Here is a 23,556-nt window from a genome sequence, read left to right as displayed (position 1 = left end):
GGGGCTTTTCTCCACATGCATACACACTCTAGTCTGCATGCCAGCATGAAATGTGGATCGTTGCAGTGGATCATGGCCAAATGGGTTGAAGAGTGACTGTGTGGAGAAAGGACTGGGGTTGTGACTGCCGGGCCGGCTAGTCTGGGAGCGGGTTCAGGTCTCAGCAGGGCGGCTGCTAGTCCTCACAGCCCAGGCCCCCTGTGCCCTCAGCTCAAAGGTGATCTAATCCACTGCTGTTTGACCTAGCCAGGGAGATCTAGGAGTAATCCACTTTGCCTCAGAGTTTCCTACCACTGACACAGTTTGATGAACAGACCTGAGTCTTTTGGTACTACTCACCTCCTCTTCCCTCCTCTCACCTCTGTGCTAATAGCCTAGGTGAATATGCTTTGTGAATAGCCGTGATGGCACCTCTAGCGCAGAATCCTATTCTGTGGTCTCAGCGGCCTTCTCATTTATTGAGTTTTTACTCTCCGTCCATCCCCTATCACGATACAACGCTGCTGTCCAGAGTAGAAGGGCTTGTCTTCTATCACACCACCAGCCTAACCTTTAATCAGGTCATCCCAAATCTATATGATTGCATTCCGGCTGTGGAATTAAACCAGCACCTACTATTTCTCTGAAATCATTCCACGTCTCAAGCCAAAAATCGGATTAGAAGTGAACGGATGACAACATGTTTTACGTGACAGTTGATCCATCTGGACTTTACCAATAAATAGGTCACGGAATAGTAGTGTAGTACAGGGGGCATGACAGTGTCCCCTCCCTGGTCTTCTACTGGTGTTGTGGAAAGGGAGGCTTTAAACTGGGAGCTCTTTCATTCCCCTCTCCCGTGGGCTAGAGGCCTCACTGTTTGAAGCTCACACAACAAACGCTAATCTCTGCACAGAAACCCCATTATAAGGTCCATCCTGCATGTGTGTGTAAGAGAGGGGGGGAAGGGCCAGAGTCGGAGGTGTGTGGGAGGGTACGAGGCGGTGTGTGTATCTTGACTTGGACAGCAGGGCTGCGATGAATCACTTCTTTGAGTTGGTCTCTTTCCACACTGTCATGACAACAAAACACAGCCCTTCAGCAGATCACTGGCCTGTGTGTCTCCTGCCTAGCTGATGTCAGAAGAGCTGTCTGTGTGTGTGTCTGTGTGTGTGTGTGTCTGTGTGTGTCTGTGTGTGTGTGTGTGTGTGTGTGTGAGAGGCCCGTCTGTGTTCAGCCATGTTTAGATTAGGTCTCTTTGTTGTTAATGCATGGCTCTCCTGCTCTGCGGTTTCCTGCTCCTCTCCCTGCCCGTACAAACACTGTCACCCACGCACAGGAAGCTGACCCCGAACGAGCCAAAATGGACCCTTCTAAAAACTCACACAGGGGTTCTCTATATACCTCTCTCTACTTCTGCTCACCTAATTCTCTCTCTTTCTCGACCTCTTTCTCTGTCTCTCTTTCTCGACCTCTCTCTTCCTCTCTCTCTACCTCTCTCTTTGTCTTTCTCTATCTCTCTATCTCTATGTCAATCTTGCTGAATTGGATTTGAGAATCTATTGACTCAGTGGTGTGTGTGTGTGGGGGGTCACACATCAGCAGTAGAGTGAATGAATCTCCTTTTAACCACAGAGCAGGAAGCAGCATGACTTCCACTTCAGTGCACGAGAAGCATGTGACTGAACACAAACCTAAAAACCCCATCCACACTCACCCAGCCTGGGCTAGGCTTGTATGGATTTGAATGATTGCGCTGTTGTGGTTTTAGGATGGCTGATGTGATGTGATTTTGCCTTCAGGAGGGACCCGTCATAGTCGCACTGTGGTGAACCAGGCTGTTACAAAAGTAGCTTTCACTGCAGCGAACCCCTCAGTCTGTCGGCCAGCCGGCCTGCTTGTCTCCCTGCCTGTCTCCTTGCCTGTCTCCCTGCCTGTCTCCCTGCCTGTCTCCTTGCCTGTCTCCCTGCCTGTCTCCCTACCTGTCTGCCTGTCTCCCTCCCTCCCTGCCTCCCTGCCCCGTCTCTGGGTGGAGCGAAGTTGAACTGGGCACCGTAGGGCATCCATAAAGAAGAGATGAAAGACTGTTTCCTGGCACTATGAATATTAGAGGTTGGGAAAGTGGGAGCAGAGGAAAGAGGCCAGTTGTTTCTGGTAACTACAAACATGTGGTTTGTGTCTGGGTGGGGCTTTAAAAGATTGTTAGATGTCCAAACTGCTGACACACGCACACACACCGCTTTCATTTAGTCTTCTCTCACACACGTAGACTCTCCCTAGCCGGCGGTTGTCTGCCGTTCAAGGTCTCCGTTCTCTCCACACCAAGGCAGAGTGTGTCGGTCATGGACCACAGGACAACATGGCCGCCTGACTCACTGTCCGAGAGGCAGTCTCTGTCTGCTGCTCCATCTGTTCACCCCACCAGCGGCAGGACGGAGAGAGAGAGGGAGAGGGGAGATAGAAGGAGAGGGTACAAGGTTACACTGAGAGGAAGGCGTCAGGGGAAAGGGAACTAGAGTCGTGGTTCTTCCGAGAAACAAACTGTTGCGTCTGCCGGCGAGGTCCGGGGCCGAGCGAGTCAATGATGTTTTGACCGTGGAATGAAGTGTGTCATGTGTTTTATTGGGGATGTTTTGAAAGTGCGTGGCAGCGGGCCACGTCTCACAGGGCCTGGTCTGCCTGGTCTGTGCTCCGCATGTTCTGACGGCTGCCTTCCCTGTCTCCTGCAGCACTGCTTCCCAGAACACCCAACGCAACACTCTTTGTCTGTCTGACACTCTCTCTCTCTCTCTCTCTCTCTCTCTCTCTCTCTCTCTGGCACAAACGTCACACACACACAGACCCTTTCGCTCCCTGACACACACACAAACGCACTCTCTCTCTCTCAATCTCTCTTAGGGAAAACAGTGAGCAGGAACCCATGTTCCAGGTAGGCCAGATGTGTTGTGCAGTGGTTTTATCTTGGGTTTCACGCACACACTTACTGTACACACACACACACACACATACACATGCATAATCTCTCACAGTTACACTGACACCATGTCTGTTCTTTCAAGACGTGTGAGTGCATGGGAGAACAGGTGTGTGTGTGTGGAGAGTCAAATGTGTGTGTGTGTGTGTGTGTGTGTGAGGGGGTGTGTGATTAATTCTGGACATGGTAGTCTGTGAATGTAAGTGTTGACAGCAGTGCATAGTCTGGAAGGTTCTGTCTAGATACAGTATGAACACCGCTGAGTGTTCAGCTCCTGTTACTCCAGCTACCTTTTGTTATTTGCACAAACAAACACTTTGTTGTCATTAGGACAATTGCACGGCCTCACTCTCCCACACGCGCTCAGGCTCAGGCATTCTCTCTCTTAATCACCATCTCTCTCACTCACACACACACACACACACACTCACTCACAGATGTGTGTAAACTGACGACGGCGGTAAACCGATGATAAATTAAAGAAATGATTTGATCATGTGTTCATCCTTTTTCCCGCTGCCTCCCGTGGCTGCCTGTTCCAGGAGAATGGGATCATGTAGGGCTTCATAGAAAGGCTGTGAATGATGCAGGGGATCCTGTTTTGAGCAGCTTGTGTGCGCCCGGGTGTGTGTCTGAGTCCAACTGCTGAGCATTAATGCTGTTGGAACAAAGTGCAGCGCAGAGCAAACACACAGTCTAACAGTAGGCTCGCCAGTTCAAAGAGCACGCCAGCCACTGAAATCTATTTCCTCGTTTTACTTGAAGGAAGAATGAGTGGGGTGATCGAGTGAATGAACGATCCTGGCAGAGGACTCTGGGTGTGGGTGAGGAGGTCCGGGGAGCCAGGCCTACTGGAGACCAGCACATCCCCTTCACTGTGTCTGGAGAGCACAAGAGATCTGGGGGATATTTAGGGGGTAGGTCACTGTAGCGTCCACAGGGTCAGCTGTTACAGCCGTCCAATTTGATCATTATAGGAACCTGTTTCTGAGTCCTGTTTAGCTGACGCCGAGAGGGCAACCAGCCTTAAGCGATATACCAAAGTGTTGCAAGGCATAACATGCAACCTGTTACATACCTGGACATGTGACTTTGTCATCTTTGTCACCTTAGTCTGAACTGTCTGGGTATCTCCTCACCTTGTGTCCTTATCTCCTGTGCTCGTTGTGCTTTCTACTCCTAGCCTGTGTTCTCTCTGTCCAGGCTGTTGAGGTGAGGATGACATGTCCAGCTGTTACAAGGCCCAGAACTCATTCAGCTGGACCTGCTAGCATGGTGGTGAGAGAGAGAAAGAGAGAGAGAGAGAGACAGGCGCGAGAGAGAGAGAGAGAGAGAGAGAGAGAGAGAGAGAGAGAGAGAGAGAGAGAGAGAGAGAGAGAGAGAGAGAGAGAGAGAGAGAGAGAGAGAGAGAGAGAGAGAGAGAGAGAGAGAGAGAGAGAAAACGGGAGGCCGATAGAAAAGGAGAAGATTTTAAAGGCTTCTTGTGAAAACTGTAAATCCATCAGAAATGTTTACAGAGTCTGCAGCACCAAAGGACGAGGACTGGTAGGGAATGTGGGTGGGTCGAAATACACTCTCTCTCCCTTTCTTTTTCTCCCTTTATGTCTCTCTCTCTTTCTCCATTTCTCTATTCCCTTTTCTCCCTTTCTCTATTCCCTTTTCTGTCTCTTCCCCTCTCTCTCTCTCTCTCTCTCTCAGCCTGTCCCTTGCTCTCTTTTTCTCTCCCTCCCCCCCCCCTTGCTCTCCCCCCCTCTCTTCCTTACGATCCTCTGAGGGGTTGCAAGTACAGACATGGACAGACACACTGTGGACCGGAGCCACACTGTCACCACACAAGGAAACAGGAACGAGAGAACCAACAGACGATCGCTCGGTCAGTCCAGTGGACTCCAGCTCAGCCTGACCAGCCTGTCAGAAGGTCCTCGATTGGTGGAAAGAAACAGCTAGTCTGGATCTCGGAGCTACACAGCAGAGCTGGGTGTTCAGGGCTCGGGGTTAAACACAGACAGGGCCAGGCCAGACATCCGAGTGGTTGCTAAAACAAGCCAGAAAAGAAGGAGAGGGATATTCATCTCCCCCTCGCCACACACACACACACAAACACTCGACATCAACAACACACTGACTGTGTCACTTCAGTTCCCGTCACCATGGCAACCCCTCTGCCTCGACTCTGTTTAGAAAACACTCTCCCGCTAGAGCAAACATTCCCTGGATCTCTGCAGTGGACGGTGCAGCGCTTACTGTCTAGAAAACACAGTGTGTGTGGCCGTGTGGCGTGTAAGAGATCGCCCCGCTCGCTGGGAGTGCACCTGTCCCGGGCCGCCTGTGTCAGCCAATTGGATTTCATGCTTTGCACGCACGCAGCGTCCCAGAAGCCCTTGCAATGTTACCTGTGTCCTTTACCGCTTGGAACCCTACTGTACTCTGCTTCTCATCCTCTCAGCCCTACTCTACTAGAGGCCTGCAGTAGCCTCTGTACAGACTAGAGGCTAGTAGAGGCCTCGACACAGACTAGAGGCTAGAAGTAGTCTCTATACAGACTAGAGGCTAGCAGTAGCCTCTATACAGACTAGAGGCTAGCAGTAGCCTCTATACAGATGTGAGGCTAGCAGTAGCCTCTATACAGACTAGAGGCTAGCAGTAGCCTCTATACAGACGTGAGGCTAGCAGTACTCTCTACATAGACTAGACTGCAAGTCCTCTCATCCCCACAGCCCTAAGGCGTGGGAGCAGCCTCCATCATCTATTTCTGAACTTGTTAGTGTAAGTCAAGGTGGGATGGGGCCTGGCACCTCCTACCACAGGTAGCCCATTCCCCCGACGGAGGTCACGTGACCTGGGTTAGTTTAAAGGTAACTTGAAGCCGGTGCCCATGTGCCTTCTTGTCTTTGTCTCTATGTCTGTCCAGGCCCCACACACTGTGGGGTTTTGTGTCGTGTGTGAAGGTCAAGCGAGAGTGTGTGTGTGTGTGTGTGTGTGAGTGAGAGGGGCAGATGTATGCTCAGCAGTAAGACAATCTGAGCGAACGTTTGGCTACTTTGACATACCGGAGGGGCGCTTTGGAGGCAAAGAGATCCTGTTGGTGCAGGGTATCCGTTTACCACAGGAAGTGGAGCAGAGACATGACCCAGCACTTCCTCTCGGAGGGCAGCAGAGACATGCTCACCCTTCACAACATGCCACTTCCTGTATTTATAGCCCCCCAGCCTTGCATACACCCCCCCCCCCCCCCGGTTAAACAGTTAGCTGCTGCAGAACTACCATGGCCAGCCCACTGTGGGTGCTCCTGTCAAATTATATATAGAAAGATATGAAGATTTGTCCTATCGATGCCTAATGTACACAAAACAGACCCAAGCGATGGTTGTTTCACGTTCTCCCGAGAACTGGCCCGTTCTTTTCTCAGCCTTCAGCGATTTCCGCAGTCACGGTTCTCCGAATATCCCTTAGTTGCTTTGTTTGCTATTTTTACTCTGTGTTTTTGGTTGCAGATGATATCGTGTGATAGATGACCCATTCCCGCTGTCTACTTTTAGCCCCCTAGATGAGGCCCAGATCTTCCTCCCAGTCCTGTGGACGTTGTTATTGTCACGGGCAGAGAAGGTCCCTTAGTCCCAGCGCTCAGCACGTGAGGTAACTGGCAGTAGACCAAAGCACCTCAGGGGTGAGGGTGATAAACGTGCTCGTACGTGTTTGCTGCGGCAATCCCCCTCGCCTTCCTCCGCGTTCCTGTAACGTTCTTGTCGACTCGGCGTTCTCTTCGCTCCGTCTTGGTTAGAGTAGAAAAGTTGTTTATTATTTATGTGCTGCGTGCTTACGCATGAAGAAGCCATGCATCTGGGACGCTGCTGTGGAAAAAGAAGGCACTTCCCGGAAGGCGTGGCCTCGTGAGGGGGTTATCCCCCCCGCCGGCGGGCAACAGCAGCGCACCTCGTCACGTGTCCCTCACAGACAGTAGACAGGTGACAAGTCTGTCACGGCTGCCACGCCAGACTGGCAGGATGCTGGGCTTTGTGACGTCACTGCTGTTCTCTCCGTCTTTAGATGGCCTCTCCCTGCTAACCTCTCTTATCTGTATCTCCCCTCTCTCATCCCCCCCCCCTTCCCCCTCCAGATGTGCACCCCCGCCAACACGCCAGCCACGCCCCCCAACTTCCCGGACGCTCTGACCATGTTCTCGCGTCTGAAGGCGTCGGAGAGCTTCACCAGCAGCAGCCCCATGGGCCTGGCCTCCATGGCGACCTCCCCGCCTCCGCAGGCCTCCTGGGGGGGGGCGCCCCCCAACGTGCCCCCGCAGGGACTCTGGACTCAGGGGCAGCCACCCTCGCAGCCGCCCCACCCGCCCGCCTGGCCCACGGGGGTCAACGTGGGCCCCCACCCACACGTAGCCTCCGAGCAGAAGGCTAGTGTCGCCATGGAGGCCGAGAGATGAGGGGCCAGGACTGATTGGCCTCGTCTGGGTGGGAGGGGAGGGAGGGAGGGAGGAGAGTCGGGGAGGGGCGGCGAGGAGTGGACTAACTTCTTTTTTTCGAAACTGAGAGGATGGATAGTCGGGATAGGTGGATGGAAGGATGGTGAGAGGGGCGAGAGAGCTACACAAACCAAGAAAAACCAAGCAACTACTACATGGACAATTGATGAGGAGAATGAAGTGGAAAAACATCAGTTAAAAAACAATGATAAAAAAAATGTATAAAGGAACGCGCACACATAGTAATAAGAACAAGAGCAGCAGAAGTCTTTGTTAGTTTTGATTCTCTCAGTATAATAATAGATAAGAGAATTGTAGGAACTAAGAATCGTCACGCCCAAGGATATTTAATGTTCTCTGAAACAAGGACATCAACGGCAGAAAGATCTTTTTCTTTCGTCTTCTTTTCCTTCTGTTCATCCAGTGCTTTTCACGACTGGAAACCTTGTGTCGAGAAGCGTTCGTGCCGCAGAGGGCGAGGAAGCAGTTATATATGTTATCTTAGTATATTCACAAACGGGTGTGTGCGCGTGTGATCAGTTTATAATGATCTCACACGCGCGCGCCCGCACAGACACAAGCATACTTCAGCTAGCAGATGGGAGAAACGGCAGCCCTTAGCTTTGTGGCTTGTCTGCATAATGCCATTATCATCCCTCTGCCGTTCCTCATGTTTACGTCGTCAGCGTTAGCCTCCGTAGAGGCGGATCTAAGGCCAAGGTAGCATCTGTTAGCATTAGCCTGCCTGGGGCTGAGGAAACGGTGTCTAGTAGGCCTACTAAAATATAGATTTTTTTTTTTCAGTTTCTCTTTGTGGACAGCATTATTCAGCTGGTTTCAGAAGTCTTTAGAGCCGACATGGCACAGAGGAGCCATGGAGTGTAATTTGAGGTGGAAGGTTTTATTGGAATTAGAGATTAAATCACAGTGGCGGTAGAGGAATGGCAGTGGCAGCATGCCCTTGGTGGATCTAGGGCATCAGGACAAACACAGACATCCGGTATTTTCAACCTCATACTAAAGGTGGGACCTTTCTTACCTCACCCAGTGGTCACCTGGACATCTTTCAGCCAATCAGGGATTCTCAACCGTTGTTGATAGCAACACAGGACATTTTTTTAGGACAAGTTTTACTAAAGGCATAAGCGCTGATGTTCATGGCAAACCGCTTTGCTTTCAATTGACTGATGAAAAACGACGGTCTACGGCAATTGGTTGTACAGGTTTGGGTATTATTATAAAATCATGGTTTGATATAATATAGTTTATCTTTCGTTTTCTTGTGAGGGGGCTGAAAAGAGGCTTTGAAAGTGGGTGGGATTTTCTGATTGTTTTGTGGGGAAGGGCCAATCAAAGCAGCTATTTATGAAAACAAAAAGCTTCAGAAAAAAAAACAACTTAGTCCATACTTGTGGACTCTTTGTAAGCGGACTGCCACTTTGCATGATGTGTTTCATCGACTGTACCATGTTTTGTAGCATATTTCCATGAGAAGCCAGCCATGTTACTGGCTCCACAGGACTCAGAGACTCCTGGTCTGGGTCAAACCCTTCACACGTTCTGACTTTGGTTTCACCTGTTTGAGTTCACCCACGGAGAAGAAACTTTATGTCACAAAAGAGCAAAACGGGGGTTGTAATTAAGTTCCCTGCAATCCTTGGAAGTATTTGATCTACTGTATTTGTCGACCCCCCCCCCCCCCGTCTGACATCCTCCCTCAGAGTGGTAGGTCAGAGAGGTAGTACAGCAGCTACATATGTGTGGGGGTGGTGCAGGGATAGACATGGAGCACTGCAAAACAGAGTAACAAGAGACTGATTTAAGGCAATATGTTAATGCAGGAGCACCTTTCAATTGTTCACTTCTGGTGGCGGAAGATTATTTTGAATTTGATAAAGGAGGAGGGAAAAAAGGACAAAAACATTTTGAACATTAACTGGAACTTTTTGGGGGGAGTTACAGTGATGACTTGGATGAGGACACTTTCCCACGAAGATACAGGAAATCCAGATTATGACGAGTAACCTTTTTTTAATTTGACTAAAATAATGTGTCATCCCTTTTGCATCCTCCTTCACCATCTCTGGACTGGGAGCCCCTTGGAACTGGCTGTTTCTGCCTGTTCCTGGTGCCTGTTTTCCCTCTGTATGACTGTATACCATTCCCACAATATTTGTGGACTACCTGATAATTAACTTATCATTTTTTGTGTTCCTAAATAAATATTGTATGTCGACCTGTGCTGTGTGTCTGTTTCTAAAAGCGTGGATTCATTGGTGTGTATTTGTGTGTGGCAGACAAGCCGACTTAGCCAACGCGTTGATGATTTGTTGTGACAGAGGATGGATGCAGGCTAATCTCATGCCTGGCTGCTCACCAGCGGAGCAGGGAGTTAAGACACACACACAGCCAGCCTTCTACAGGCTGTCTCACCAGTAGTGTTGTGGCAGTTAGTGCTCCGTCTTATGGTCTGACCTCACAGGAGGGTCAACATCATTAGTTCTGTCAGCCGCACCAACAGACCAGAGAAAACACACACACACAAACTGGTCTGACTGGACACAGAGGGAGAGACCTGCCGTCGGAAGAAATAAGGAGAAATCAGAGGAACACACGGGAAAAATAAATAAAGATCCGACGGCTCTACGTGCTTAGGTCCCCTCTTCTGCTTTCTTCTGCAGGAAATGAAAAATTACCCTACCCAGTGCTGTGTGTGTTCGTTATGTGGGTGTGAGTGTGCCAACCAGTGTTGGTGAGTAATTGAAAACGCTGCCAACTTGGCATGGGGCCACACTCGTTCAGTGCCAGTGAGAGCAGGAATGAAGTAGAGAAAAGACACCAACAGCAAACACACTGAACCGCAGTTTGGTCCGCCACAGCAACTGTTGCCATGGTAAGCTAAATTACGGCTCATTAGCGCCACCTGCTGGACTAGAAGTTGAAGTGCAATTTAACTTAAATGATTCAATATTAACTTGGATACAAGACCCAAACTGCATAATAGACACCGGCTATATAAAAGAAAAGCAAATCAAAATCTAATTGGACCATCACTAGCTTACTCAGCAGGTCAAATGTGGCTCCTTTCGAAGACAAAGGAATATGTAAACCCATTCACAGTAGGTCTGCTGCATGCAGAAACCATGTACAACCTGTTAAATAGAACACTAAAAGCATTAGTAACATGTGAGGTGTACAATAAGAAACTTAAAAATAAGAGACATTAAAAGCTGTTCTGGACAACATTAACAGGAACACAACTTTGAAACTATTTCTGAGTCTTCCTCAGTACTACACCTTACTCTTCAAATGTTGAGCCCATTGTTTAAGTGGTGTGTGTTAGGCTGGTTGTCATTTTATATTACAGTTATGAATGAGAAGATTGTGAGCTTCATTCACAGTTTGATGGTATTGTAAACGTGTGGTTCAATAGACTAAACAGGACAGAAACTTTCCAGTCTTTAAAATTCCACAACGCAACTTTTTATGAATGAGGGAACATATGACAACAGTGATCTTACATACCAAGATTGCAACAACAGTGATCTTACATACCAAGATTGCAACAGAGTATCAGACAACTAAGGAAACACTATAACATTTTAGTAGCAGGGTAAAAAAAAAATCACTCTTGACTTTCTGCATTTGTATTTGCATGTAATGTTGTGCTTGTCAAGTGGTTGAGTTGTCAATACAAAAAATAGCAAAATAAAGTCAATTGCCCAAAATTTCAACCGTTAACATTAAACGTAAGCAAAGCTTCTCTTAATTTTCCAAACGTGTGTCCAAACAAAGTGTGACCCTGGGATGAGTCATTAACTTAATATGAACTTTCTGTAGGTTTTTAGGGAGCTTCCCATCTCACTGTGCACATTATTACCCCAGAACACACTCACCATCTGAAGAATTAGACAATCAAGGTTGCTTAGTACAGGGAGACTTTCTCCATAGGCCTACCTGAAACCAATTTGGTTTCCTCTAGTGTTGTTCGTCATTTGAGACTGCAGATGATCTTCCCGCATTTAACCACAATCTGTGCCGAAAGGTTTTTTCCCCCTTAGGTGAACTTTTGAATGATACACCAGATGCTCTTTCCTATTGAAACACTTATCACATTCCTTACACAGAAATGGTTTCTCCCCTGTGTGGATCTTCATGTGACTTGTAAGTCTACCTTTGAATTTGAAGCTTTTACCACATTCTGTGCAGAAATATGTGTTCTCCCTTTGGTGGACTTTAACATGAGATACCAGATGATCTTTCCTATTGAAACACTTATCACATTTCTCACACTGAAACGGCTTCTCCCCTGTATGGATCTTCTTGTGAACTGTCAGACAACCTCTGGTTTGGAAGCATTTACCACATTCTGTGCAAGGAAATGGTTTCTCCTCTGTGTGCATGCTCATGTGAATGGTGAATTTGTCATTGTTGGGAAAGGATTTGCCACATTCTGTGCACCGATATGAACCGTTGGAAAGTTCCCTTGCTTCGACTTGCTTGGTGGCATCTTTCGAGTCATCTTTGAGATTGCAATCATTACAAAATGCCTCTGTACGCCTCTGCTCTTCTGTCTGCACGTCCATCTCCTCCAGTGTCTGCTCGCTCTCCTTATCCTTGGTACAGATACAGGTGTGCTGCGTCTCCCTTTTCTCCTTGCCGTTTGAGCCGAGATGCCTCAAGATAGACTGCAGTCCTCCAGCGATGTCCCCGCCTTCGCTTTCATCACGGTCACCGCAAACGGCGGAAGTCTTGAGTTGAGAGTCCAACAGAGTACCGTCTTGGATGTTTATGACCTGATAGAAGCAGGACCGTGATGGTTGAGGTGGGTCCTCTTTAAAGTGCGCACTTTCAGACGGTTCGCCAATGGGAATCAGTATGATGTTGTTGTTGTCTGAATCCTGCTGCCGAAACGGTCCTTCATCTTCAGTTGTGCAGATCTTTGGGTCAGGCTGAGCGGGTTCAACCGCCACTTCGGTGACTATTGCATCTGAAAGACAGGTTTAAACTTTGAGTCACTGAGATTAGCCGACAAACAAATCGATCCTTGGGACACTTATTGTAAATATAGATAACTGAATGCTTTAATGAATACATTGCCTTTATGTTATGTATTGACAAAAAATCATAGGCCTAATCAAAATATCTTACTCACGCTTAAAAGTAAGGGATATATATAACAACTAATTGACACATGTTAAGGTGGCCTACATTTCTTACCTAGCTCAGATATGATTTGGCCTCCTTTCAACAGTGAGAGAAGGCGTGTATTTTCATTCTTCAAACGTTCCGTCTCTTCTTTATATTCGGATATTGTTTTAGCCACCGCTCCAATGATTTCAACAGCCGCGACTGTCAATCGTTCAGCGATAAAGGATGCAAGCTCTCGTTTCATGGTCATTTCACATGCATACACACATGCAAACACATACCACAACCCCTGCACACGGTCTATTCGCTTCTCCGGTCAAACAAGTTGAAGCAACAAGTTGTCTTCTTCGGTGTCTGGTTGGCGGGTTACTGCCACCCATTGGGCTGGAGTGTGAGGCGAGTCTCGGCCAATCGACTTTTATTCTCCTCCACAACCCAGTGTTCTTAAATTAAATCAACACATTGTCTACGGTGTCCTCCACATGGACTCCTCACACAATCCTAAACCATGCTTTCCCATAATCGTCAATGTTGCATTCAGTCCTGTATTAACCTATTTTACAACACTTCCTCACTCCATCACCCTAGTACTACAACCAAACACCATCTTCCATATTGCAACAATATTCCAACAATTGAGACACACATACCCTGCACTTTGATTTGGATCTCATTTGATCTTAACAGTCAGAACTGATGGCATCCTTATTTACCCTATGAAAATACTTTTGGTGCAAACAGTTTAACAGGACACAGCAGGATGTTCGACACTAGAGGTCAGACTTGTAACACCTTGAAACAGCATGTCCCATAATATTTCTATTATTCTCACGCTTCGGTTGGAGTGCGGTCAGTACGAAGATCAAGCCTGATATTTATGATGCTCTTCTCCCTCGTTTTCTAACTAAATACACACAATCCCCACACCCCACTGTTTTACCTTCATAATACTCCTACACTATCAATCAAGCACACTGACACACACACACAAACACACACACAAAGTAGAGTGTTTGTTGGTGTTCCCATTCATCCATACTTCCCCTCCTCTCCCACCCGTTGGACAAAAAGGCATTCTATGGATTCGCCAGACTGTAACAGAGATCCGTTCTTCTCATTCCTGAAAAAGATGAGGCCCTGGACTTTCCCACACCCTCCTGTAGAGTCATCATCGCAGGAACCTGGACATTGCTCTGGTCAGGACGCTCCCTCCTTTTCTGTTTCTGGTCATGAAAGGTTGCTTCCTCGTTCCTGTAAATAGGAATGTTTTCTACCAAGTGGTGATTTGCATGATGGTTCCAGAAACATAGTTAATGACTTAACCAGGATTTACCTGTTTTACCAGGGCTAAACAGAAATGATTTACCTGTTACCTGAGTTGCAGTATATTTAGAATGCTATTGAAGATACTGTTTTCTTTTTCATGAGTTGCTAATAGTTGAGTTTCAACTATTTGCTTTACTTCAAATCAGACCTGGTTCAGGTGCACTCTGAAGAGGCTGTCATAATATTTTCACATCCAGCGCACTTAATGTATGTGCAATCTGCATTAGTCACTTCACACAATAAAGTACAGCAGACTCCAAGATATGGTGGGCCTTGCTGTTTTCTTGGAGTAATACAGCCTACTACGTTTAATCATCTTTGGGATTTGACCGTTTGGTGTCAGGGGAAAACAACACAGAGTTGTTGACGCACCCTTTACAGTCTGTTGTCTTGAGTCATTCACACCCAAACTAGATTTTCAAAGAACCAGTTTTTTTTTCCACACCATCCAAGTGAACCTGATCACGTATGAACTAATAACAATAATATTATGGTATGACTTAACGTTCCTTCATAGAGCCCCTGGAGATCCAGCCAGCGTTTGGTCAGGTGCTTTCTCCTGGGTGTTACTGTGTAATTGACACCCCCTTTACACGGTGTCATGGATTTCAGCACATACCTTTTGTGTCCACACAGTAAAATGTTCTAAAATTTTTTTTATGTGATTTAGGGGGGAAATACAGAGACATTTGGAGGTATTTCTCCTCTATACTTTTCTTCTTAAAAACAGTTTAACATTGTGTTAGTTCTGTTATTTCATTGAAGAGAGCATTCAATGTTTTCAGTTTATGTAAGGTATGTTATGAGTATAAAACCTGCTATCTCTTGTCAGAAATATTCATGCATACTCTTCAGATACTACAACCAGAATTTCATCCAATCAGCGTTCATTTGCTATCAGCCAATCATCATCCATTCACTCCTTTCTATGCAATCTTGAGGCAGACAGACTTGGCACATCCTCTCGTCACACTCATCAACTCTTTGTGAACAAGTGCTGTTATGTCTGAGTGCGCGTGTGACAGAGTGTGTGTGTGTGTATTAACATGGGAAAGGTCCCTTTATCAAAGAGGGCCCAGTGCTCATATGAAGCTGAGTCAGTGACCTTTCACCCCTGAGTCACAGCCGAGGAATGCTCTTGTCCTCCAACCAGCAGCAGTCCAGCAGGAGAAGACCTTACACACAACGCTCTTGCAACACTCCTGCAATGTTTTTCGGGTGGTGGCCATAACAATGAGAAGTACACTCAAAATGTAATACGGACTCTCTCTTTTCTCTCTCTCTCTCTCTCTCTCTCTCTCTCTCTCTCTCTCTCTCTCTCTCTCTCTCTCTCTCTCTCTCGCTCTATCACACACACACTCGCTTTCCTTTTCCCCACACAAACAAATGTACAAATGAATGAAATTCAAGTTCACAAGAAATTGTGAGGACATTGCTCCTGCTCAAGGCTACTGAGCATGAACAATAAAAAGATCCCCCGTCCTATTCAGCAAACAGGTCTTTTGAGTGGTGGGTGGCTGGGTGAGCAAGAAGGAGAGAGAGAGAGAGTGAGAGAGAGAGAGAGAGAGAGAGTGAGAGAGAAAGAGAGAGTGAGAGAGAGAGAGAGAGAGAGAGAGAGAGAGAGAGAGAGACCGGACCACCCTCCGTGTCTGTCTCCAGTCTGTACAGACAGAACCCCCTCATTGCGCTCTCATTCACACATTCAGCAGTAAAGACCTTTGAATCAGCTGGGTTCCACTGCCAGGAGGAGGGTGGGTCCATTTCCCATGCCAGAGCGCCAGTGCTAATCATGGCTGTCAGCATGGACCACTGGCTTCCCTCTCCAAGTCACCCAAACAGACTCAGTTAGACGAGGCCTATGGGTCACACAGTCACATAGACAACACATACATGGGCCCACACATCCAGTCATGTGGGCACTCTGAAGGCTCCTTTGTTAGAGAGAGACCCTGATAGCTTTGTGGGATTGTCAACTGTAATGTCATGTGAAGTTGGTCATTTCAGGGTATCTTTATGTTTATCCACGGGGTGATACATATGTTAATTTGTATATATAATATAACGCCTGTTGTGATTTGTTTTTTGGCCAACGGTTCCACTAACATGTTCAGTATCAACACTCCTGTGAAACTGCATTGAGGGAGCTTGATCACATGGGATTCAGTCGACATAGGAAAACATCCTTTGACAGTGTTTTGGCAATAGTGACTTCAAAATGTCAACTAACTTACTTTTGGTTACATTCTGACAGTCATACACTGCCAGTACATGTAAGCTACTTGTAATGGAACTATGGAGGCACTAAACTGTCTGCATTATTATTATAGTAGTGGCCCCCTTTTGACGGGAATCATCTCAGACACAGTTTGCTATTTTTGACCCCCAAACATTGTGTTTTGGTAATGGAGCAAAACTCCAGTGGAAACTTTGTTTCCTCTTGGGATTATAGAAGAAGACCGGCGCAGTAGGACTGGACTTTAAACACCCAGTGGTGTGTGGGTTTGGACAAAGTATGATCCAAATCTCCTTCTCCTCAGTGAGTGGGGAGATTTTATACCAGGACACTGATGTTCTCAGTCATCCTTGATTTGGATCATAATTCAGAAGACATGAATTGGGAGTCACATGCAAAAAATCCTGTTTAAAGTGAGAATTTTTGCACATTCCCATTTAATACATTTTCGCACTTGCTCAAGGTTGCCTTTCTAAGAGAGATTTACAGAGAGTAATCCAGCACATCAACAACACAAAAATAATTACCCAATCAAACGCACATGACTAGTCACGTTTTTTCTGAGGCACTATAGTCAGAGGACCGAATTTATGGTGAATAGAGAAAACCTAAGATAACATACAGTAGGCCTACAGCCAATAGGTGTTTGTTACGTAACTGATCAATACATAACTGTCATCTGTACACAGATTAGGCTACAGCAGAAACACATACACGTGTAATAAGATAGTATATACAAATAATAAGGCAGGAGCTGATCTACTGATTGTGATCAACAAAATCACATAGGATATCTTGATTTCCTTGAATAATCATGAGGATATTTGCACAATCTTTCACCCATAGGTTTTAAACACATTCACACGCATGCAGTCTTCTGCATGCACTCACATATTATTGGCACACACTGCAACCCCTGTTACAACCCTTCAATACACACATTCTGTATACTCTCAATATGGTCAGGGCCTTGCCTCAACACAGGATGAAATAATCATTAACCACCCTTTCTGTGCCCCCCCCTGCCCCCTCCCCTGTGTCGTGCACCATAGCTCCAGGGCCAGATGACATCACGCAAGCCACCTGCCTCACTTTACTGCGATGCAAGTTATACTGTAGTAGTACTAAGATCAGTTCAACTCATTCAATATTTTAAACTAGAATATTATTTGAGGCAATGTGAAACTGACCTTTGGCACATTCCTATTGGTGATTCCACCCAGCTTTTCTAAGGTCACAACCAATTATACAGCTCATACATGTTAGACATGTTGTCAAAGTTAGTTCAGTTTCTGTTCAAATGAGGACATATTCCTGCATTTGGAGTTAGAAAATGAATTAACGTATGTGTTTTCTCGTGTGTGTGAGTTTTCGCCTTTCAAATTCTGATGAAATTCATTAACTGTTCTACAGCCGTCGACTCCCAGGGTTTTTTGGTTACATTTACCGTCCCGTTGCAACATTGCCTGTGCGCACTACATTCCTATCGTGTTTTCACCCGGTCATGGCTCTCCCATGGGTCGTGCGCTTGTTTTTAAGTGGATAAATTCGCCTTTCTCTGTCAGGGATTCGAAGGTTTTCTCTGGGAACGTCGCTCCCCCTACTTTAACACAAACAATATCTATGGAAAAGAAACAGCTCTAATTGTTTTTGTTGTTCCATAATGCCCCATCAGACTTCCTTTTCCACTTGTGGAGGGTTTAGTAGGATATTTGGTCTATGAAAAACACAGTTGCCGATTAAGTATCTGCTTCATCTTTAGGCTACTAAATGACATAGAACCAAATGACTTTCTAATGACTTTTGCATCTAATGGGTGTTGTCCTAAGTTGTATGTCAAAATATATTGTTCATAAATATAACATAGCATTCAGTTATTTAAAGGTTACTGGTGATGAGTTTGCTTTTCCGATGTTAAACCCATTTTTGGGTTGGTTACTTTACTAACGTTTTGCTAAAATGATAAGGAGACATGAGAGGTGTCATATATTGATGCGGACGGGATGCGGCAGTGGGCTGACACAGGCGGTGACGTTCAGAGGAGGTGCGGCAATCGCGCAATTGGGAGCGCGCTTGTCCAACTGACAGAGAAGCTTTGGACTGGACTGCACTGTTGTATTGGAGTAGGCTCATCAATCGAGTCGCAGTCCTATTTAATCAACTAGCTGACTACCATATTGGAATAGCCTTCTTAAATAAAGAACCTCAACTGGTTTGTGTCGAGAATGGAGAAGCACAAAGGTAAGTACAGACTGAACTTGTAAGTGAATGAAAAAAAAGTCATTGGCTTATGAATGTCGACAGTTTTGGAGTTCAAAGCTATAGCTTATTATTATAAAACTTATAGGCTACAGACTACCGACAAATAATATTGGGACAGCAGTGTTTCGGACTGCGCACTGCAAGTCCAGAGGATACCCAAACCAGCTGGACTTGCACCCCACTGCAGCGAGACGTGATGCGTTTTGCAAATTAAAATCCCATAAACACTCATCTGTAACTATCAATGGGCTACTTTATTATTTAAGATAAAGTGTTGTCTTTCGGACCTTTCTTTGACTGAGGCGATTGCTGTTCAACGACACGCCAAACCTGAATCGGAGAAAGTTTGTTATTTGCCAACAGTAGGTTTATATAGCCCATTGTCGATTGCCCTATGATCCTTGTGCCTTTTAAGAATTTAACACTTATATATTGTTTTGGAAAACAACTGTCTATTTGTTAGACTACTTGGACTGCCTGTCTGTCCACATTTTCGCACAGCTGTCTTCGATGTAGCCTATTTGCCCCAAGTCAAACCCACCGCCAACGCGCCGGCTGACAGTTGATTAGGAACCCAACTGCATTCCAAAAATCGACATTAACTAATATGAAATTGGTGATTTAAGTAGGTAATTTTACGGTCCGTGGAAACTGAATTTGAATGGTTTGTCTGGATTTGCAAAACGTTCCTCCAGAACGGGATTAGATGATGCTAAATGAGATTCTCGTGGTCCCATGGGCTTTTGACAGTAAATATTTACTTTGTCCCGTCTCTCTCCACTCTCCCACTCTCTGTCTTTCTTCCTCCTCTGGACTCAACAGTATGTGTATTTCATCAGTCTATTCCCAACCCCCCGTTAATGCTTTGTCTCTCATAAATAAACTCCCGTTGAACAGTGTCCGCTGGAGATGAATTCCAGTAGCAACAATTGTTCTCACAAGATTCCACAAATTCTTGCGGTTAGTTTTTTCTTCACGAGAATCACTAGCCTATTAAATATTTGAGCATGGCCTTAGCCTAATCGCAGGGAAATCCACTTTGGGTTGACTATGCGGCATCCACAGATAGGCAAACAATTTATTGGAGAAATGCTTTTTTTCGGCTCCATTTGACATTGACATGTACATTTGACAGTTTAGATTCCGTGTAGGTCATTAACATCCGGACTTTTTGTTTGTTTGTGAGTATGCATTAGCTCAGGTGAGACACATGAAGTCCTCCTCTGTCTAGGCCAGTAATGCTGTGAAATCCCCTGTGATCTTAGATCATAGGCTATCTTTGTATGTGGGAGGCAATGGTTTCAGAACAATTCGCTCTTGTCTGTAAGGGTAGTACCACAATTCTTATCAAAGCTCTTTCGCTTCAGTTTTCATCTACTTCTAAATACTGGGCTGCCCATTTGCTCAACAATGACACTGTAAATATTTATGCACAACGCCCCATTATACTCTGTAACCGTCCTTGACTCTTGTCATTCTGAAATATCTTGATTTGTATTAGGCTACATTCACATCTACGTGAACAACTCAAACTGCAAGATACTTTCCTAACGTGATGCAAGACTATCTGTACAAGTAGCCCTTGCAACACTTTAACTTCTTACTATAGCATTCCAAATAAAAAGTTAAAAAGTGAAACACTGACTTTGAGATCTGAATAATATGTAGTAAAAATCCAACCCTTTCTTCATATCTTGAATATTTTCTTCCAGAACCAGTAGGATGGGCTGTAAGCCTAAGACTAGTTGGAAAGCAGGGTGCAGGTTTATCGGGTTCACCTCCTTTGGTGATTTAGTCTGGGTAATGTAGGCCAGTAGGATCACCTGCCTGGTAACCTGGATGTGTGTCAGGGGGTAATTGCCAAGGGGGAGAGAGAAGTGCTTCAGGAAGCAGGGGAGGCTGTAAAAATGATGAAAAGAAGACAGTCTTTCTTCTCTGTGGCAGTGTGGCGCTGACTGAGTTTGTCTGAGGATGTGTGTGTGTGTGTGTGTGTATAAGTGTGCATTTGTAAGGTATTAGTTTGTATGTTTGTGTAAGTGTGTTTCTCTGTCAAATACAAAGTCAAACACTCACCCCCGAAATTCCACCCGTGCGATAGACGACCATATCTAAACCCACACGTGCGCGTCATCAAACCCTGCGCCGTGTTTGTGGGATAATGAACGAGAGGAGAAGGCTTTCATGTGGCGACTCTCAGCCGGCCATGCTTGTTAGTTTTTATAGTCGTTGTTGGTTTCTCCCTCTCAACAGGGCTCCCATGCTCATTAAGCCTACTGTCTCTCCTCTCTGAGTACCATCCAGGGTCAGGAACACTGACTGTTCAGACCAACAGGTAGGCAGAGTGAGGAGGAGGGACTGTAGGTTTCTGGTTAGTTCTGTATGGTTCAAATAATGAGCGTGAGCTCAGTAGTAGTAAAGACACAAACATGTGCGCACACACACATGCACAAACACCAACTGAGTCACGTGACACTCTCGCTTAACAAAACCAACGGAAGTCATCACTCATTGCTGTGTTGTCGGGGATGACCAAGACGCCACACTGTGGCTGCGGGAGGTTTGTTTTGGGGAGATAAGGAGGAGAAGGAGGGAGGCAGGGACAGATAGGAGGAGGGAGGCAGGGACAGATAGGACGAGGGAGGCAGGGACAGATAGGAGGAGGGAGGCAGGGACAGATAGGAGGAGGGAGGCAGGGACAGATAGGACGAGGGAGGTAGGGACAGATAGGACGAGGGAGGCAGGGACAGATAGGAGGAGGGAGGCAGGGACAGATAGGAGGAGGGAGGCAGGGACAGATAGAAGGAGGGAGGCAGGGACAGATAGAAGGAGGGAGGCAGGGACAGATAGGAGGAGGGAGGGACAGATAGGACGAGGGAGGCAGGGACAGATAGGAGGAGGGAGGGACAGATAGGAGGAGGGAGGGACAGATAGGAGGAGGGCAGGATGCGAGTGGGGAGGTGGCATCCCAGACTCGTCTTCTCCGCAGCGTAGGGGTGACATATTTTCCATCTCTGTGCAGATTCATGATTGTTTGTCATGAGAGCATTGGCCCAGTCCATTGGAGTTTCCGTGTGAGAATTCCAGTGGACATGCATAATATTATCTGACAGTGTACAGTAAAATAGCGTCTTGATTTGTTGATGTTATTGCAATGTATAATCCACTGGATTGTGTGTGTGCTTAGACTCTGTGGTAGGTCTCTCAGGATACTACTGTAAATATGCTGTGTACAGTAACTACCGTTTTAACTACCACACACACACACACTTTTCAAAGGCAGCATGAGGAACTAGATCTCAAAACTAAGTGGTGCCCTCCCCTACACACACACCAATCTCTGAATCTTTCAGACTTCTTTGGAAACCTGCTTTGCATCCCAATAAAGGCCGAAAGACCCGGGGAGGGCTTGCACAGCACCAGTCGGACTGGATTTGGCTCCAATCAGCATTTCTTATTTTACTCAACTTCCCCCTCTATGGACCGTTAGCCCTCATTATCGACGACTGTCTTCACTTCTTCATAGAGAAAGAGGGAGGAGAGAAATGAGAGGGTGAGTGAGAGAGAAGAGAGCGAGTGAGTGAGAGAGAGAAGAAAGAAAGAGAGTAGCATTCTCATTAGCATTTGGGTGTCCTGAGACAGAGCAGTGAGTGCAAGAGAGAGAACAGAGAGAGAAACTGATCCGGCTGGCCTTTGATCAACCAAAACCCGCATAGTCAGGGGATTGATTAGAGGGGAGGAGGTGTAGAGCAGAGCAGGACACTAGCTGGAGCCTCAAACTTGATCCCCCTGTCTTTCGATGAGCGGTCATAGGCAATCAGTTCAGGGATGGCCTTTCTCAACCTACAGGTTCTGTATTGCCATTAGCAGCCATGACAAACTTTATAAGATGTGAACTCCGATCTTAGGCATGTAAATACAGGTGTTGGAATGAAATAGACAGTTGGTTTGATGTGTGAGAGGCATTTGGATTATGTCTGAAAGTACTGTCCGAATCTGACTTTGAGAGGGAGAGACTGAAGGAGAGAGAGGAGGGAGAGGAGAGGCATGACACACTGAGAATAAATGACTGGACTTTTGGTTCTTTATCAGTTAGAGCAATCATGCTCTGAGCCAACTCAAGGTTTATAGAGGAATGAATATAGTGGGCTTGACTGTGAGCTACTGGGAAGTGGGAACACACTGTGTGTGTGTGTGTGTGTGTGTGTGTGTGTGTGTGTGTGTGTGTGTGTGTGTGTGTGTGTGAGTTTGTGTGCACATGTGTGTGGGTTGTCATAAAATGTGAGTTAAGTTACAGGGTGACCAGTGAAATCCAGTCACCCCAAGCAGCAGGCAAGGATGTACACTTACAGGGATTGTGTCAGCAGTGAGATGCAGTTCAGTTGCATGCCCTGAGCATGGGTCATGTTATGCACTCTTTAGAATGTCTGAAGATTTGGATTAGGGTCATCAGACCCACTACTAATTCGGTTTGATTTTATCTAGTGAGAAAAACATGTTCAACAAGTTCCATCATCAGGTCACGTGAGCAGAAGAAACATCTAGACTATCTAGCGGTTCGACCTGTGTATTCCACTGTTATCAGATATTGGCAATCAATGCTAGAGCGGGTGTTTGCCGTCATTCTGAATCGACATGTTCTTTGGATTTGATTGAACAAAGACCGATTTACACCTGCTGCAGAGTTTCCTAAGCCACGTCCCAGCATTGCGACAGGACTGGGATGACATCATAGTGTCGACACAAGGCTTTTCTCTATTCCCAGTTTCTAAGGCGATAACCACAAAACACAGCTTGGATTAATTCAGCCATGTCTGAGTGAACTCGCTACCCTTCTAGTGAACTGTGCATGTGGAGAGTAGCACTGGCCAAAAGTAACAGACAGCCAATCGGTTTGGCCAAAGGCCCCTTTAATCAGGCCTGTCATCGAGCAGTACCTCGCTGTGACTCGACTTGGTCGCTGACATGGAGGTTGAGGAGGACCATTACATAGATGTTGCTGCAGGAGGGGGGGGGGGGGGTTATGGCAAGGAAACTGGCTTAAACTCTGATTACCTGAGTACAGTTGTTTAGAAAACAAATTCGGCTTAGTAATCACTCACTTCTATGGACTTTTTCTCTTCAAGTAAGTCCTTGGAACCACTTATTTGCATATTAAAT

General features: G+C 46.3%; 3 protein-coding genes and 1 long non-coding RNA gene across 5 annotated transcripts in view; 3 read left to right on the top strand and 1 right to left on the bottom strand.

Moving 5' to 3' along the window:
- ubald1a (UBA-like domain containing 1a) overlaps window positions 1–7,402 on the top strand; it is a 13,412-nt gene extending 6,010 nt beyond the window's left edge. The window contains exon 3 of the mRNA XM_067245323.1: window positions 7,071–7,402. Coding sequence (XP_067101424.1) covers window positions 7,071–7,388 — 318 coding nt within the window. The 3' untranslated portion in view covers window positions 7,389–7,402. The remainder of the gene's footprint in view (window positions 1–7,070) is intronic.
- The window catches only part of LOC136950101 (inactive rhomboid protein 1-like), a 170,782-nt gene that overhangs the window by 52,524 nt on the left and 94,702 nt on the right, over window positions 1–23,556 (top strand).
- On the bottom strand, window positions 10,888–13,599 carry LOC136950690 (uncharacterized). Its single transcript, XR_010877504.1, has 2 exons — window positions 12,648–13,599; window positions 10,888–12,417 (listed from the first exon to the last, which is right to left on the bottom strand). It is a non-coding gene; the product is annotated as an uncharacterized lncRNA (long non-coding RNA).
- afap1l2 (actin filament associated protein 1-like 2) overlaps window positions 18,257–23,556 on the top strand; it is a 32,898-nt gene continuing 27,598 nt past the window's right edge. For both annotated transcript variants that reach the window (XM_067244720.1, XM_067244719.1), the window contains exon 1: window positions 18,257–18,378. In XM_067244720.1, coding sequence (XP_067100821.1) covers window positions 18,363–18,378 — 16 coding nt within the window. In that variant the 5' untranslated portion in view covers window positions 18,257–18,362. The remainder of the gene's footprint in view (window positions 18,379–23,556) is intronic.

The sequence above is a fragment of the Osmerus mordax genome, chromosome 10 (genome assembly GCF_038355195.1).
Source record: "Osmerus mordax isolate fOsmMor3 chromosome 10, fOsmMor3.pri, whole genome shotgun sequence".
Classification (NCBI taxonomy): domain Eukaryota; kingdom Metazoa; phylum Chordata; class Actinopteri; order Osmeriformes; family Osmeridae; genus Osmerus; species Osmerus mordax.
The sequence above is the reverse complement of the archived record's forward strand: the minus strand, read 5'-3'. Positions and strand labels throughout refer to the sequence as shown.